The 18,995-nt window shown below is 41.9% G+C and overlaps 1 protein-coding gene across 1 annotated transcript in view; it reads right to left on the minus strand.

The window, feature by feature from the left end:
- Positions 1-18,995, minus strand: part of Trip4 (thyroid hormone receptor interactor 4) — a 59,346-nt gene that overhangs the window by 28,271 nt on the left and 12,080 nt on the right. Inside the window, exons 4-11 of the mRNA XM_013010276.1 lie at positions 16,745-16,957; positions 14,905-14,983; positions 13,867-13,996; positions 9,563-9,778; positions 8,045-8,168; positions 6,758-6,945; positions 2,175-2,299; positions 455-546 (exon numbers count right to left, since the gene is read on the minus strand). Coding sequence (XP_012865730.1) covers positions 455-546; positions 2,175-2,299; positions 6,758-6,945; positions 8,045-8,168; positions 9,563-9,778; positions 13,867-13,996; positions 14,905-14,983; positions 16,745-16,957 — 1,167 coding nt within the window. The remainder of the gene's footprint in view (positions 1-454; positions 547-2,174; positions 2,300-6,757; positions 6,946-8,044; positions 8,169-9,562; positions 9,779-13,866; positions 13,997-14,904; positions 14,984-16,744; positions 16,958-18,995) is intronic.

Raw genomic sequence — 18,995 nt, forward strand, 5'->3', positions numbered from 1 at the left:
GCTGTGGCTCAAGTGGTAGAGTGCTAGCCTTGAGCTGAAGAGCTGAGGGACAGTGCCCAGGTCCAGAGTTCAGGCCCCACGACCGGACCCAAAAAAAAAACAAAAAACAAATATGTACACTTATTACATGCACAGTCTCAATGTGTCACAGTCACGCCTATAATCCTAGTTACTAAGGATACTGAAATCTGAGGATCAAGGTTCAAAGCCAGCCCGAGCAGGAAAGTCCAGGAGACTCTTATCTCCAATTAACCACCAGAAAGCTGGAAGTGGTGCTATCTTTGAATGACAAAGTTCCCGAATAGGGCCCAGGTTCAAGCCCTACAACCACCACCACCAACAACAAAAATTAAATCTCAAACACATTCACCAATCATGAGTTCAATATCCTGGACTGAATGCTTCAGAAAAAGCAGTAACAGGCATCTGCCAAGGACAAGTAGTCTCTACTTACCTGCTCCTTAAATTGCTTCTGGGACAAGCACTCAATTAGGTCTACACATCCCAGAAGACAACCTGATGGATAGTCATTTGGAAATTCCACATCTGCATCAAGAATAAGAAAAGGATTGGATAAATTTCCTTCTTTGTGACCCTGAAATGCAAGAATCTGTTTTCAATTCTGAATAACTTTTTCCATTATCTCTTTGTAGACATAAGGAAAGCAATGAGGTTTTTATTTGGCACAACTCAATGTATTTTGGCAAAAGAAAAATACAAACAAAAAAAAAAACTAGTCAGAGGCTTGTTTTGTCTTCTATCCACATGTTAAGGTAGGGAATTTTTTCCTTTAGAAAAGTTCTTTAGGGGCTGGGAATGTGGCTTAATGTTAAGAGTGTTTGACTCAAATTCATGAAGAAGCCCTGGGTTCGATTCCTTAGTACCACATATACAGAAAAAGCCAGCAGTGGGCTATGGCTCAAGTGGTAGAGTGCTAGCCTTGAGCAAAAGAAGCTCAGGGACAGTGCCCAGGCCCTGAGTCAAGCCCCAGGACTGGCAAAAAAAAAAAAAAAAGTTCTTAATACCATCAAATTTGAAGGATGCTACAAGTTCATACTAAACAAATCCTACTATATTCAGCTGAATCAGACTGAGGTTTGGTGATGGGTTTTAGAAACAAAGAAAGGTAACTATAAGAGGAAAACCATTAAAATGTGGGGGGGAAAACACAACAAGAGAAAGATTGTCAGAACACACATTTAAAATAAGCCAGTCATATCAGTCAAAACAAATATGTTTTTAAGAAAGCATTCATTTTTGACACCTAGTGATTAGTTTAGCCTGGTTTCTTTTAAAGATAGTTCTATAATTATGCTTTCTTGCCTGGCACTGGTGGCTCACACCTATAATCCTAGCTATTCAGGAAACTGAGACCTGAGGATCACTGTTCAAAGTCAGCCTGTACAGGAAAGTCTATGAGACTCAAGCACCAGCCTTAAACAAAAATGCTAAGAGACAGTGCCTAGACCCTGAGCTCAAGTCCCAGGACTGGCACACACATACATACACAAAAATATGCTTCCATTCTGCCTTCAAAACAGATGTATGATTTGGATAAAGGGAAAGATACAGGTAAGAAGGTTTTGGGTTTTTTTTCCCCAGGACTTAAAGGGGGTGATTACTAAAATTCTATGCTTAATTCTATGCTTGATTTATTCATATCTGACAATAGGTGTCAATATGGTTCATTATTTACTAAAAAAGATTCTTGGCTGGGCACTGGTGGCTCATGCCTGCAATCCTAGCTACTCAGGAAGTTAAGGTCTGAGGATCACAGTTCAAATCCAACCTATACAAGAAAGTCCATGAGACTCATGGCCAAAACTGTAAGTGGCATTGTGACTCAAAGTGGTAGAGCACTTAGCCAAAGCTCTACTTCTGCAATCCTCAGATCTCAGGCTCCTGAGTAGCTAGGATTACAGGTGTGAGCCACCAGCACCAAGCTAGTTAGGTGATTTCTGGTATTTGAAACATACTTTTATTTGTACTCTTGAGATAATAAATGGTTTGAACAGCTGCCTATGATTTTCCCCTGACAAACTAATAAACATGTTAAAGGTTTAAAAGTTCCCTTCAGCCAAGATAAGGTCACAGGAAGAAAGAGTGAAGAAGATGAATGTTAATCAATGACTTTTCTCTCCAGAATAAAACAAAGGAGAATGCATGACTGTTACCTTTCCCACGAAGAAGTCGATAGGTAGCCTGGAGTTCTGAGACTTCTTGAGGGGAGGGTTTTTTGCCTGTGGCTGCTATCCAAAGTCGTCCTCGGTGGGGGGTGTACCAGGATCTGCCCTCGACCCTTAAACAAATACAAATTTAGTAGGAAGAATCTAAATTCCACTTTCCTGGAAGAGGAAACATAATATACAACAAACACTATGCCTCACCAAGAGGCAATGTTTTGTGAAAAACACTTTTGTCACATAATACCTTTCCCTTGAGGATGAACCCTGTTCTTTAATTTCTCTGGTCAGCAGAACAAAGACAATTATTTACTACTTGACAGCTGATTTCAGACCTGGAATTTTCACTTATATTGGGACTTCCAAAATCCAAACTTTTGTTTTTAAGGTATCCAAATTGACATACAGGTAAGAAAAATCTTGTTCTTCAAGTGGAAAGTTAATTCTTTCCCTGAAGATTTGTTAATCTATCATCCAATGTAAGAAAGTCCTTATGCACACCTCACCCCCAAGAATGGTATTTGTAATTACCATTTAATAGAATTCAAGTAAATGAAAATAAACTTTGCTACCACACCTGTGTGTATATAGGGTTCTGTTCAATGTGGAAAATGAAACAACTTAGGTAGTTTGAAAGAATCTTTATGTATCATTATCTTGCCCATGTAGTTGAAATCCCTCTGTACAGTATTTTCACAATAAAAAAAAGAATCTTTATGTAGAATTAACAATACATTCAAGAGAATTTAATTACTTTGCTATTTAAAATTTTTTTTTATTGGTCTTACAAAGGTGATGTACAGAGTGGTTACAGTTTTATAAGTCAGGTAAAAAGTACAATTCTTTTTGGACAGTGTCATTCCCTTGTTCTCTTTTAGTATTTGCATTTTTTTTTTTTTTTTGGTCAGTTGTAGGGTTTGAACTCTGGGCCTATGCACTATCCCTGAGCTCTTCAGCTCAAGTCTAGCACCCACCTATTTTACAACTTTTTTTTTTTGATCATGGGGCCTGAACTCTGGGTATGGGTGCTATCCCTCAGCATTTCAGTTCAAGGCTAGTGCGCTCTACCACTTGAACCACAGTGCCATTTCAGGTTTTCTGAGTGGACTATTGGAGATAAGAGTCTCAAGGCCTTTCCTCCCCAGGCTGGCTTTTAAACAGTGATCCTCAGATCTCAGCCTCCTGAGTACCTAGGATTACAGGTGTGAGCCACCACACCCGGCATTATTTTACAACTTTTTAAGAACTACCAAAGACACTTCTCTTCACCTCCTACAATAATTACATGGAATACTGTCATAATCACAGATACACTTTTTCTATTGTTTGTTTTTGGTCAGTTGTGGGCTATGAACTCAGAACCTGGGTGCTGTCCTGGAGCTATTTTATTCTCTTTGGTTTTTTTTGGGGGTCCAGTCGTGGGGCCTGAACTCTTGGTCTGGGCGCTGTCCCTCAGCTCTTCAGCTCAAGGCTAGCACCCTACCACTTGAGCCACAGCACCACTTTCGGCTTTTATTTCCTGATTATGTGGTGCTGAGGAATCGAACCCAGGGCCTCAGGCATGCAAGGCAAGCACTCTACCACTGAGCCACCTTCCCAGCCCCGGAGTTATTTTATTCAATGCTAGTGGTCTACCACTTGAGCCACAGTGCTACTTCCAACTTTTTGAATAGTTTATTGGAGATAAGAATCTCACAGAAAGCTGGGAGCACCGGTGGCTCAAGCATATAATCCTAGCTGTTCGGGAGGCTGAGATCTAAGGATAGCAGTTCAAAGCCAACCCGGGCAGGAAAGTCTGTGAGACTCTTATCTCCCATAAACCAACAGAAAACCAGAAGTGGTGCTGTGGCTCAAGTGATAGAGTGCTAGCCTTGAACTGAAGAGCTGAAGGACAGTGCCCAGGCCCAGAGTTCAAGCTCCACGACAAAAAGAAAAAAAAGAAAAAAGAAAAGTCACACAGAGTTTCTTGCCCAGGCTGGCTTCAACTGCAATTCCCACATCCCAGTCTAGGGAGTCTAGGGAGTAGGTAGGATTACAGGCATGAGCCTAGCCAAAAGATTCTTAGCTCTAAGAAGCCAGCAAAAAGCTAGAAGTGGAAGCACGACTCAAGTAGTAGAGCGCCAGCAGTAAACAAAAAGGCCAAATGAGAACACAAGGCCCCGAGTTCAAGTGTGGCTGACACAATAGGAAAAAAAGTTACTGGGTAGTATGAAAAAAAGAGTTACTGAGTAGTGCAGTCACCCAATGTATTTCCGTGGGATTAGTTATAGGATAGTTATAGTTCTTTTCAGTAAGAAAAATCTTAGTAACAGATATCCAAAAATAAGATGAGACAAGTGTGAACATTCTGATTCTCTTAACAGAAGGTAGGTTGTTTACTTTTCTCCATTGGAAAATGGAGACGCATAAACTGCAGAGAATCGAATGAGAGAACAGACATCTGAAAGCATGGTTGTCTTGGAGCAAAACCAGATTCACACACATATTTCAAAGTCAAAGCAAGAAAGTCTGATTTCAATAGGAGAGGAAAACTACAGTGTACCTTAGTCAAGGAGGGAAATGAAAGCAAATAGTTCAATTACCACTGTAGAAATGGCTGGTCCTAAGTGCTCATAATTGTTATTTCCAGAAAGCAGGGAAATGACTGTGAGGTTTGAGCAAAGGAATGCAAAGAGAACTTAACAAACCTGAATAATTTTAGTTCTGTCTTTGTCACTAACTAGCTATGTGATTCTGAGCAACCTACTATACATTGGCTTGCCTCAGGGTTTTCATTTGTCAGACTGTGATACTAGGCTAATCTGGTTTAGGGAGCTACTATTTTAGAAATTAAAATTCTAGGCCAGGAGTCTGTGGTTCATGCCTATAATCCTATCTGCTCAGGAAGCTGAGATCTGAGGATCACAGTTCCAAGCCAGCCCAGGCAGTAAAGTCTTTGAGACTTGTAGCTCCAATAAAACACTAGAAAACTGCAAGTAGTGCTATGGCAATTAGCCACCAAAAAGCTGAAAGTGGAGCTATGGCTCAAATGGTAAAGTGCTAGCCTTAAGTGAAAAAGCTAAGGGACAGCACCTAGGCCCCGAGTTCAAGCTCCAGTACCGGCACTAAAAAAATAAATAAGCCAGGTGCTGGTAGAGCACTCCCATTGAACAAAAGCAGCTCAGGGACAACACCCAGGCCCACAGTTCAAGCCCCAGGTCCAGCAGAAAGAAAGAAAGGAGGGAGGGAGGAAGGAAGGAAGGAAGGAAGGAAGGAAGGAAGGAAGGAAGGAAGGAAGGAAGGAAGGAAGGAAGGAAGGAAGGAAGGAGAGATAAAGAAAGAAAGAGAGAGAGAGAGAGAGAAAGAAGAAAGAAAGAAAGAGGGGGGGAGGGAGAGAAGGAGGAAGGAAAATAAAAGACAAAGCCAGAACTAGGCACCGGTGGCTCATGCCTATAATAATGCTAAACCGGAAACTGAGATATGAGAATCACAGTAGGCCAGGCGCCAGTGGATTACACCTGTAATCCCAGCTACTCAGGAGGCTGAGATCTGAGGATCATGGTTCAAAGCCAGCCCAGGCAGCAAAGTCCATGAGACTCATAGCTCCAATAAACCACTAGAAAACTGGAAGTGGTGCTATGGCTTAAAGTGGTAGAGCGCTCTCCTTGAGCTGAAGAGCGCAGGGAGAGCACCCAAGCCCAGAGTTAAAGCCCCACAACCAACTACAACAACAACAACAAAAAAACAACTGGAAGTGGCACTGTGGCTCAAGTGGTAGAGCACTAGCCTTGAGTACAAATAGGCTCAGGGACAGTATCCAGGCCCTGAGTTCAAGCCCCTGGACTGGCAAAAAAAAAAGTCACAGGAACTTTTCTGCCCAGGGTAGCTTCGAACTGTGATCCTCAAGATCTCAGCTTCCTGAGTAGGTAGGATTACAGGCATAAGCCACTGGCGCCCAGGCAAAATTCTATTTATTAAATTTTTTTTTACCCTTAAGCTAGGACATTGCCAGGCATATACAACTCTAATAGATAAAAGAAAAATGAGCATATTGCAACAAACAAACAAACCACACACACGCAAAAGAAAAACCAAGGGGGGGGCGGGAGAATTGGGTGGGGGGAAGGGGGGAGGATGGGAAGGGATGGGAAGGGGAAACAAAGGAGGAGGCTACAATGCTTGATAAGAAATGTATTCAAGCCGGGGGCTGGTGGCTCACGCCTGTAATTCTAGCTACTCAGGAGCCTGAGATCTGAGGATAGAGGTTCTCAGATCTCAGTCTCCTGAGTAGCTAAGATTACAGGTGTGAGCCACCGGCACCCGGCTCTGGCTAAATTTTCTTTTTGACACAGGGTCATGCTAATGTAGCACAAGCTAACATCAAACTCTTGATCCTACTATCAGTCTCCCAAGTACCAAGATACAGGTATACATCACCATATCAGGCCCTATTTGAAGACCTGTGTACTGAAGAACAATATTATAAATCATCACTACATTGGAGAAAATAAATTCTAACCTTAGAGTAACATAAACATAAAAACATTTATGTTACTTTAGGATCTTTCACTGCCATAATTCATTTGCATTCTTACCTTTTAATCCCTCTGACAAGGAAAGAAGCCCAGGGCTGATGCATAGAGAGGCACCAGCCACCATCAAAACCTTCTTGGAATTCTTGATCCTGAATTCGCAACTGATGCTGACGCAAATTGAACTCTAATCCCATTCCTGCTGAATGGAAAGCCTTCTTCTGTGAGGCTGTACTTGTGTGGTCTACCCACTATACAGGGAAAATAAAACAAAAGAAAACATGTAATTCTGCCTGGCAAGGGAAAAACCTGGGGAAGGTAGTAAAATGAAAGCAGTAATAACAATGAGAAAATTATGCCCCAGAAAATATTACTCCATCTTTCACTGAAACAAAGCCAAAAAAGAGTAGAGACAGTATAAATTCAGTAGGAGTCAGTTATGATGACGAAGGTCCATCTTAGAGACAAATAGAATAGAATGTCTGCATACAACGCTTCCCAATTCCAGTAATGACAAACTATCACAGCAAAAAAGCTGTAACTGTATTGGATAATGAATAACAAATTAACAAATTAAAACATTCTATGGACTACCCATATTCAATAAAAGATAGAATTTGGGGGGGCTGGGAAGGTGGCTTAGTGGTAGAATGCTTGCCTTGCATGCATGAGGCCCTGGGTTTGATTCCTTTGTACCACATAAGCAGAAAAAGCTGGAAGTGGTGCTGTGGCTCAAGTGGTAGAGTGCTTGAGCTGAAGAGCTGAGGGACAGTGTCCAGGCCCATGACCGACAAAAAAAAAAAAAAGCTACTTAATAAAAGATAGAATTTTTTGGTGGTGCTGGTGATCCTGTACAGGATCTCAGACATGCTAAGAAAACACTCCACCACTAGCTACACCCTCAGCCCTATTAGGGGGAGAAGCAGGGCATTAATGATCAAATTTACGGCTTCATATTTGCATGGCAAATTCTCTACCACATAAGCCACATCCTCAGTCCTATACCCCCAGACCTCTTGTCTAATGTCCTACAGTAATTTAAATAACATTTTCTTTAAAAAAAAAATGCTCAGAGGATAATACACTTCATTTTGTCAGGAGGACTTCTATAAAAATCATTAAAAAAATAGGACCATTATGGAAGAAAATGGGAAGGAATAGGGAACTTTATTTATAGCAATGCTTGGTGGCTTGATGATAAAAAAAAAAAAATAGGACCAGAAGATAAGGTTGGTATGTGTGTTAAGAGAACAGACTGGCATCTAAAACCCAACAAATAAGCACACTTGAAAGGAGAAATATTTGGAGCCGAAATTCTAGCTTTATTAGTGAACAGAGAGACATACAAACCTGTGGAGGGGACTGGTATAGGTTGGGGTTTACCAGAACTCCCAAAGGCTCATCAGATCTATCCAATTTGATCAGTGATTGGTTCAAGGTTCCATCGGAAATGGCCTGTATGGTCTCATCTAACCTGTGATAACAAACCAAAGGGATGCAATAATTGTACTGTTCTATGTTCCAAGTGCTTACCACCAACAGAAAACTTTTCTGTAGGATTAAGACCAGTTTACAAACACAAATATTAAAGAGAAGCTGAGCAAAACATTAAAGAACAAAGACAAAGACAAAATTCAATACAAAACCTGGGAGAAGAAAAGACTTTTTTTTTTTTGCCAGTCCTGGGGCCTGAACTCTGGGCCTGGACGATGTCCCTCATCTCTTCAGCTCAAGGCTAGCACTCTACCACTTGAGCCACAGTGCCACTTCTGGCTTTTTCTGCTTATGTGATGCTGAGGAATCAAACCCAGGGCCTCATGCATGCAAGGCAAGCACTTTACCACTGAGCCACCTTCCCAGCCACAGAAATGACATTTTTTAAAAAGATCTAAAGCCTGGGCACTGATGGCTCATACCTCTAATGCTAGTTATTCAGGAAGCTGAAATCTGAGGCAGGAAACTCCATGAGATCTTCATCTCCAATTAACCACCAAAAAGCTGGAAGGGAAGCTGTGGCTCAAGTGATAGTGTTAGCCTTGAGCAAGTGAAGCTCAGCAATACTACCCAGGCCCTACATTCAAGCCTCAGTACCAGCCAAAAAACAAAAACAAAATCAGCCAGGCGCTGGTGGCTCACACCTGTGGCTACTCAGGAGGCTGAGACTTGAACATTGTGGTTCAAAGCCAGCCCGGGCAGAAAAGTCCATGGGACTCATCTCCAACAAACCACCAGAAAACAGGAAGTAGCGCTGTTGCTCAAGTGGTAAAGTTCTAGCCTTGAGCTGAAGAGCTGAGGGACAGTACCAGGCTGAGTTCAAGGTGCACCACCAACAAAATAAACAAACAAAAAACCAGTACAAATTATACTACATTAATACAGCATCCTAAGGGAGGAAAAGGTGCTTTTTTTTTGATCCATGTACTAGTCTCAAAGTTCAGAGAAAAAACAAACAAACATAAAATAGCTACTTTTAATTAAGTGTAACTATACATTTCAAACATTTTAATTCAGCCAAATCTGATGACCCTCCCCAAAGAAAAAAATCTTTTTTTATTGTTTTTCTGGATTTTTTTGTGATTTTTGTTTTGTTTTTTGGTGTGTGTGTTTGTGTCTGCTAGAGCTTTGAACTTAGGTCTGGGTGCTGTCCTTGAGCTTTTTTGCTCAAGGCACAGCACCACTGCCAGCTTTTTCTGAGTAGTTTATTAGAAATAAGTCTCATTGACTTTTGTGCCCAGATTAGCTTCTAATCCTGATCTTCAGAGTTCAGCCTCCTGAGTAGCCAGGATTACAGGTGTGAGCCACCAGACCTTGGCTCCCCATTCCTCCTTTTTTTTTTTTTTCAGAGCTTGTCTAGGATTGCCCACTAACCTGCTATGATATTCTGCTAGAGGATTTTCGTCTTCTACGATCTTCCGGCCTGCAAAGTCAATGGTGATTTTTTTAGAGAGTCGAGAGGCATGGCGAAGTTCTCTCAGCTCTTCCTCTCTCTTCTGCAGGGTTTCTCGCTCAATTTTGGACAACCACTGGTTAGAATCACTGGCAAAGTAATCTGATTCATCATCAATGACTTGAGTCCTTCGAATGCTAAGAGAAAAAAAATACAAGAGCATATAGAAAATAACCCAAGATTGACACATATAGTTACTAGGGAACTGTATCAAAGTAGCTATGTTCTAGAGGTTACTGTTTCAACTATTGAAGCAAGAATGTTCCAAAGTCAGGCTAAGCTCTGATTCCCAGTTTCTACATCTATCTGATCTTCACTGCAGGCTCAGCTCACCTCCTACAACTAACATCAACCTCAGAAAGGGAAAAGCACAGCACCATAATCCACTGTCAATCTACCTTTTGACTAGTCCAGCCTTCACTTATTCTTTTGCTTGCTCTTTTTGTTTTCTCAGTGCTGAAGATTGCAGCTCACACTTCTGAAACTGGACATCAGTCTGGTTTTGCTGCCACTCAGACTACATTTCAGCAACTTAATAGTTGTCCTTCCACAACTGGTTGGGATCCAGTCTATTACTTATAGGCTCATTTACTTACTGGGATTCTACCATAAAAACCAGATCCTATGGCTTAACAATTTACTTCATTTTTCTTTTTTTTTTGCCAGGACTAGGGCTGAAACTCAGGGCCTCATGCTTTTTGGCTGGTGCTCTAGAACTTGAGCCACAGCTCCACTTCCAGCTTTCTGCTGTTTATTTGGAGATAAGAGTACTAAAGATTTGTCTGCTGAGCTGTTTTTGTACTGCAATTCTCAGATCTCAGCCTCCTAAGTATCAAGGATTATAGGCATCCATGCTCAATAACTATTTTATTTTTTATTTTTACTTTCATACTGGGGCTTGAACTTAGGGATGGGGAGGGAGGCTCTACCTTAGCTTTATCACTCAAGGTTGGCTCTCTACCACTCAAGCTACACCTCCACTTCCAGCGTTTTGCTGGTTAAGTGGAGATAAGAGTTCAATGATTTTTCTACTGAGACTGGCTTTGAACCAGAATCCTCAGATCTTAGCCTCCTGAGTAGTTAGGACTAGAGGTGTGAGATACTAGCACTCAGCTCAATTTTCCTTTTTCTTTTTTTTGGTCAGTAATGGGGCTTGAACTCAGGGTCTGGGCACTGTCCCTAAGCTTTTGTGTTTAAGGCTAGCACTCTGCCACTTAGAGCCACAGTTTCATATCCAGTTTTCTGGTAGTTAACTGGAGGTAAGCATCTCACAGACTTTGCTGCCCAAGCTGGCTTCAAACTGTGATCTCAGATATCAGCTTCCTGAGAAGACAAGATCACCGGTGTGAGCCACTGGCACACAGTTCAATTTATTTATTTATTTTTTCAATCTTGGGGCTTGAACTCAGGGACTAGACATTCAGTTCTTTTGCTCAAGGCTAGCTAATGCTCTACCACTTTGAACCACAGGACCACTTCTCAAATTCTTCTTAAGGACATTCTACTTAGGACATTGTCCCCTCTACTACTACGTGTCAGTTTCTACATCCCTTCTTTTCAACCTTTAATTCTTTTTTATTTTTGTTGGTTGAGGGGCTGAACTCTGGGTCTGGGCGCTGTCCCTCAGCTCTTCAGCTCAAGGCGAGGACTCTACCACTTGAGCCACAGTGTGACTTCTAGTTTTCTGGTGGTTTATTGGAGATCATGGACTTTACTGCCCAGGCTGGCTTTGAAACGTGATCCTCAGATCTCAGCCTCCTGAGTAGCTAGAATTACAGGTGTGAGCCACTAGCGACTGGTCAACCTCCAGTTCTTGACCAACACTTTGGGACCACATTCCAAGATACAACACTCAGGGCTCTAAGATCAAACTGACAAAGAAACTAACGGAATCCTGTAGATGTCACCCCCCCTTTTTTTTTTTTGGTTGGTCATGGGGCTTGAACTCTGGGCCTGGGTACTGTCCCTCAGCTTTTCAGCTCAGGGCTAGAGCTCTACAATTTGAGCCACAGTGCCACTTCCAGTTTTCTAGGGTTACATGGAGATAAGAGCCTCATTGACTTTCCTGCCCAGGCTGGCTTAGAACAGCAATCCTCCTATCTCAGCCTACTTAAAAAAAGCCAGAAGTGGGGCTAGGAAGGTGGCTCAGTGGTAGAGCACTTTCCTTGCATGTATAAGGCTCTGGGTTTAATTCCTCAGCACCACATAAGCAGAAAAAGCTGGAAGTGGCACTGTGGCTGAAGTGTTAGAGCGCTGGCCTTGAGTTGAAGAGTTTAGGCCCCATGACCGACGGGGGGGGGGGGGGGGGGGGGGGGGGAGCCAGAAGTGGCACTGTAGTGCTGTGGTAGAGTGCTAGCCTTGAGCACAAAGAGGCTCAGGGACAGCATATAGGCCCTGAGTTCAAGCTCCAGGACTGGCAAAAAAATAAATAGTTAGAACTCAGGATTCTTACTGATATAATACCAGTAAGATAAGAAACAAGTCTAGACAATTCTTTTTGCTTATGTGGTGCTGAGGAATCAAACCCAGGGCCTCAGGCATGCAAAACAAAGCGCTCTACCACTGAGCCACCTTCCCAGCCCCTAAAACAGGTACTTTTGAACACACCAGCAAAACAATAACATCAGTAGGAGAGATTTTCTTCTAATTTCTATTTATCCAGAAATGCAGACTGCAGGTAGTGGCTCACATCTGTAATCCTAGCTACATCAAAGGCATATATAGGAGGATCATGGTATGTGCTGACCTGGGCAAAACTGGAGACGCTATCCAATAGTTAAAAGACCAGGACATCACTAGAGGTATAAGCTCAGGGCTTCAAACCTCAGTTCTCAGACCTCAGTATGCAGCTGAGTAGCTAGGATTACAGGAAGGTCTGTGAGACTCTTATCTCCAATTAACCATTAAACTGGATGTGGAGCTGTGACTCGAAGTGGTACAGCACTAACCTTTAGCAAAAGAGCTCAGGGACAGTGCCCAGACCCTAAGTCCAGGCCCCAAAAAGAAAAAAAATATCTGCTGGGCACTAGTGGCTCATGCCTGCAATCCTAGCTACTCAGGAGGCTGAGATCTAAGGATTGTGATTCAAGCTGGCCTGGGCACGAAAGTCCCTGAGACTTTTTTGTTTTGTTTTTTGTCGGTTGTGGGGCTTGGGCACTGTCCCCCAGCTCTTCAGCTGGAGACTAGTGCTCTACCACTTGAGCCTCAGCCCCACTTCCGGCTTTTTCTGCTTATGTGGTGCTGAGGAATTGAACCCAGGCCCTCATGCATGAAAGGCAAGCACTCTACCTTCCCAGCGCCAAGACTGTATTTTTTGCCAGTCCTAGGGCTTGAACTCAAGGCCTAGACACTATCCCTGAGCTTCTTTGGCTCAAGGCTAGAGCTAGACCAACTTGAGCCACAGAGCTACTTCCAGCTTTTTCTGTACTAAGGAATCCAACCCAGGGCTTCATGCGTGCTGGGCAAGAACTTTATCACTAAGCCACATTCCCAGTGTTTCCTGAGCTTCTTACCGCCAATTAATCACAGAAAAAGCCGCCAAAAGTGACGCTGTGGCTCAAGTGGTAGAGTACTAGCCTTGTGCAAAAAGAGCTCAGGAACAGCGCCCAGGCCCAGAGTTTAAGCCCCAAGACCAGGAAAATTCAATCAATCAATCAAATACCAAAAATATCAGGGCTCCAAATGGCTCATGCCTGTAATCCTAGCTACTCAGAAGACTGAGATCTAAGGATCAAGGTTCAAAACCAGCATAGGCAGGAAAAGTCCTTGAGACTCTTATCTCTAAGAAACTACCAGAAAACCAGAAGTGGCACTGTGGCTCAAGTGATAGAGTGCTAGCCTTGAGCTGAAGAGCAGGGACAGCGTCCAGGCCCAGAGTTCAAGCCCCATGAGCAACAAAATAAATAAATACATAAATAAATAAATATTTTAAAAGTCAGAATTGATGTATTTTTCTTTTTTCTTTTTTTTTTTGGGTCCAGTCGTGAGGCCTGAACTCTGGACCTGGGCTCTGTCCCTCAGCTCTTCAGCTCAAGGCTAGCGCTCTACCACTTGAGCCACAGCGCCACTTCTGGCTTTTTTCTTTTTGATTATGTGGTGCTGAGGAATCGAACCCAGGGCCTCAGGCATACAAGGCAAGCACTCTACCACTGAGCCACCTTCCCAGCCCTAAAAGTCAGAATCTACGGTAAGCTATTTCTTAGCACTTCTTCTAACTCTATTATACCTAGTTCTGTCAAACTCTAACAACTTGTCTTTATGCTTGATAGCCTTCTCCAGACCAGACTTAAGCCGAGATTCTTGATGAGGAAGAAGGTCCTTGGTAGAGACATCCACTTTTCCAGAATTCTCCGAGCCTGAAATTCAATTAAGAAATCAAACAGAATCAGCTACATTAGTAATGAGTTGAATTACTGTGTAGTAAAGAACACATTATTTGGTTCTGGTCTGATGGTTTGGACCCTTCATTTCAATGGAAAACAAACAGGTGTGTAAGCCATGCCTGATCAATTAACTATCAATGACACTTGACACAGTGTGTCTCTTCCATTACAGATATTCAAATCATTAAGGATACCAAATTTCTTAACAACAGAACATAAAAATGCCTATAGAGCTGAGGCAGTACTTCAGTGGTAGAAATCTTGCTTGGAATATATAAGGCCTTGGGTTCCATCCCCTGTACTACCAAAGGAAAAAAGAAAGGAAAAGGCTTGTCAATGAATAACTGAATGGGACTCTTTTATCATCTCTAAATACAAGTTTCATTACCTTTGTTTAAAAATAAGGAAACTCAAGTTCAGAGATGACAATAAATTAACTGAGCTACTTTTGTCTCCCCAGGTTTGGGGTTTGAATTGGGTATCCAGGCACTGTCTGTGAGCTCTCTGGCTCAAGGCTAGCACTCAACCATTCATTCATTCATTTCTTTCTTTCTTTCTTTTTGCCAGTCCTGGGGCTTGAACTCAGGACCTGGGCTGGCTTTGAATCATGAATATTAGATCTCAGCCTCCTGAGTAGCTAGGATTGCAGGAATGAGCCACCAGTACCTAGCCCATCTCCAATTAATTACTCAGAAACTGGAAATAGAGTTGTGGCTTGAAGTGGTAGAGCTCTAGCTTTGAGCAAAAAGAGCTCAGGGATAGCACCCAGGCTTTGAATTCAAGCTCTAGGACCAATAACAATAACAAAAAAAGAGAAACAATCACATATACAAGAAAATGTATGTGTTGCCATAGTAATTCAATTAGAAAGTTGGGTCTACCTGACATAAGCTTCTTTAACAGTTTTTGGCTTTTGTTTGAGTCACGTTGTAAAATATCCTGTTCTTCGTGAGTACATACCTATAAAAATGAGTAAAAAATATATATTATATATTGTTTGCTTGACAGATCTTAAAAAGCAACCTCAAGCTGGGCACCAGTGACTCATGCGATCCAGCTACTTAGGAGGCTGAGATCTGAGGATTACAGTTCAGAACCAGCATAGGCAGCTAAGTCCATGAGACTCTTTATTTCCAGTTAACCACCAGAAAACTGGAAGTGGTGCTATGATTCAAAGTGGTAGAGCACTAGCCTTGAGTGAAAAAGCTCAGGGACAGTGCCCAGGTTCTAAGTTCAAGCCTTACAACCATCAAAATAAATAAATAAAATAACCTCAAATCATGTGTTAATTATGACAATAAAAAAGTAAGATGGTACTTTTTTCTCCCCACTACTGGGGTTTGAACTCAGGGGCTCAGGCTTGGTAGATAGGTACTCAACTTCTGAGCCATGCCATCAATCCTGTTTTGCACTAGCATTAGTGATTTTTTTTTGTTGTTAGTGGTGGTGGTGGTCATGGGGCTTGAAATCTGGGCTTGGGTGCTGTCCCCGAGAGCTTCAGTCAAGGCTAGTACTCTACCAGTTGAGCCACAGTGCCACTTCCGGTTTTCTGGTGATTAACTGGAGATAAGAGTCTTATGGATTTTCCTGCCCTGGCTGGCTTTGAACCACGATCCTCAGATCTCAGCCTCCTGCATATCTAGGATTACAGGTGTGAGCTACCAGCACCCGGCTAGCACTAATGATTTTTTAGTTGGTCTTGCTTTCTCTCTAGGCACAAACATGGATCTCAATAATCTTTAATTTTCTTTAATTTTCTTTAATCTACTTTTGAAGGACAAGTATTTGTTTCTGTTGAGAATATTGGACAAGTCATATATTTTATCCTTTTTTTTCTAGTCTTGGACTTGCACTCAAGAATAAGATTTTATTTTTAAAGTCATCTAATTCTAACAATGAAGTCCAAATCTAACAAAAGAAATTAAAAGCAGATGTCTTATTAAAAAGAACCAGAGCCGGGCACCAGTGGCTCACGCCTGTAATCCTAGCTACTCAGTAGGCTGAGATCTGAGGACTAAAGTTCAAAGCCAGCCAGGGCAGGAAAGTCTTTTGACTCCTATCACCAATTAAGCATCAGAAAACCAGAGTGACATTATAGCTTAAGTGGTAGAGTGCTAGCCTTGAGCTGAAGAGGTAAAGGACAGTACCCAGGCCCAGAGTTCAAGTCCCACAACTGACAAAAAAAAAAAAAAAAAGAAGATGGAGATCAACCTTGCTACATAGTGAATTCTAGGCCACCTGGGCTCTGCAGTGTGACTTTGTCTACAATATAAAAATAAAAACAAAACAAAAACCAGAAATGAAGAAACAAAAGAACTCATCACTACTAGGTCTCAGTACTAGACTATATCCTTGGATTTTTGAGAAATCAAATCACTGTTCCCAGCATTCATTGAATTTTTTTTTAGAGGTTTTCACTATGAGTCCCAGGTTGCCCTTAACTTCACAACACAACCCCTACTTCAGCATCCTGAGTGCTAGGTTTCTTTTTTTTTTTTTTTGTCTTTTCTTTTTTTGGTACGGGGGATCAAACCCAGGACATTGCACTTGCTAGACAAGCGCTATGCCACTGAGCTACATCCCAGCCCTGAGCACTAGGTTTCATTGGACATTTTAGAGAAGAAATTTACTAGAAAAAGAGAAATTAAACAAGATCTGAATGGCTTTGTGCATTAACCCAAAGGAAAATAAAACTAAAAAAAAAAAAAAAAAAGAATTTACCAGAGAGCCACAGAATAAGCAGGGGCCAGAACCCTCTTGTTCGCAGACAATACGTCCACAGACCAGGCAGTTATTGATGAGCTTGTGCTTCTGGCCCAGGCAATCACAAGGGTGGCGACCAGGAAGCAGGACTGCAAGCTTGTCTTGTCCCTCTCTTGTGTATAAATTGACAAATTTTGTCTTCTTCTTTACAGAGTTACTACTTTCATGTGCCTAATTAACACAAAGACATTACAATAATAATACTGAATAATAACAATGAAAACAATTAAAAAGAAATAAGCCAGTTCTGTTAAATTTTAGCTTCTAAATTATCTAATTACCAGGAAAGGGAGGAGAGAGAAAGAATTAGTTATAATTATGGATCTGAGACATTACGTTCTTTAAAATTACTAGGTTGCGGAGCTGGGAAGGTGGCTTAGTAGTAGAGCACTTGCCTTGCATGCATGAGGCCCTGGGTTCAATTCCTCAGCACCACATAAGCAAAAAGAAAAAAGCCGGAAGTGGCGTTGTGGCTCAAGTGGTAGAGCGCTAGCCTTGAGCTGAAGAGCTGAAGGACAGCACCCAGGCCCAGAGTTCAGGCCCCATGACCGGACCCCCCCGCCCAAAAAAAAATACTATGTTGCTGGACACTGGTTACTCATACTTATAATCCTCACTACTCAGTAGGCTGAGATCTGAGGATCACAGTTCAAAGCCAGCCTAGGCAGGAAAATCTGTGGGACTCTTATCTCCAATTAACTGGAATTGCAGCCATAGCTCCAATTAACCACCAGAAAATCAGAAGTGGCAGTGTGGCTCACAGTAGTAGGACGCTACCCTTGCGCAAAAAAGCTCAGGAAAAATGTCTAGGCCCTAAATTCAAGCTCCATGACTGCAAAAAAAAAAAAAAAAGTGTTTGCAAGGATACAGAATAACTAGAATTCTTTTACAGTACAACTGCCATATCTTAAAGCTCAACAAATATATGAATTGAATCTCTGAATATTCAACATAAAAATGCAAATCTGCTCACCAAAGTGTGTACAAAAACATTCACTATAGCAGTGAATTTAGAAACCACTGCCAACGCTCAAAAGTACAATAAATTACAATGCAGTTGTTTAATAAAATCTTGTGTTAGATTCCTTGCCTCTTGCAAAATGAAGACAAGAACAAACATCACTACAATTTAGGCAGGGAGAGCGGAGAGGGGAGAGGGAAGGAGGGAAGGGAATGTAGTTGTGGATGTGGGAGGGTAGGGGAAAAACAAAGGAGGAGGTAACAATACTTGATAGAAAATGTACTCAATACCTTGCTCATGTAACTGTAACCCCTCTGTATAATATTTTTACAATAAAAACCATATTTAAAAAAATAAAATAAAAAAGAACAAACATCACCAGCCACAAAAATTAGCAATATTGGCAGCCAATGTGGCTCATGCTTGTAATCCTAGCTACTCAGAAGGCTGAAATCTGGGGATCACAGTTCAAAGCTGGAGCGAACAGGTAAGTCCATAATATTCTTTATCTCCAGTTAACCACCAAAAAGCTAGAAGTAGAGTAGTGCTCATATAGTAGAGCACTAGCCTTGAGCACAAAAGTTCAGGAATAGCGCTAGGCCCAGAGTTCAAGCCCCATGACTGGCAACAGAAAAAAAAAAAAGAGGAAAATTACTCAAAATAATATTAAAATAAATGCCAGGCAACAGTGACTCAATTCCTGAATTCCTAGCTACTCAAAACACTGAGATCTGAGGATCGTAGCTTTATGTCAGCCCAGGTAGGAAAGTCAGTGAGACTCTTTTCTCCAATTAACCCTCAAAAAGGTGGAATTTGGGCCATGGCACAAATGGTAAAGTACTAGTCTTAAGAATAAAAAAAATAGGGGCTGGGAAGGCAGCTCAGAGTGCTTGCTTTGCATGCATGAGGCCCTGGGTTCGATTCCTCAGTACCACATAAGCAGAAAAAGCCGGAAGTGGCGCTGTGGCTCAAATGGTAGAGTGCTAGCCTTGAGCTGAAGAACTGAGGGACAGCGCCCAGGCCCTGAGTTCAGGCCCCATGACCAGCAAAAAAAAAAGAATAAAAATAAATAAATAAATAAAAAGCTAAGGGACAGCTCCCAGGCCTTGAGTTCAAGCCCCGGGACCAGCAACCAGTGTACACGTGTACACACACACACACACACACACACACACACACACACACATGCACAGCTTAAGTGTGAAAATCAAAACCTTACTGATTAGTAGAAATTTTTTTTTTTTTTTT

This window comes from Dipodomys ordii, unplaced genomic scaffold (genome assembly GCF_000151885.1).
Source record: "Dipodomys ordii isolate 6190 unplaced genomic scaffold, Dord_2.0 Scaffold11, whole genome shotgun sequence".
NCBI classification, from domain to species: Eukaryota; Metazoa; Chordata; class Mammalia; order Rodentia; family Heteromyidae; genus Dipodomys; species Dipodomys ordii.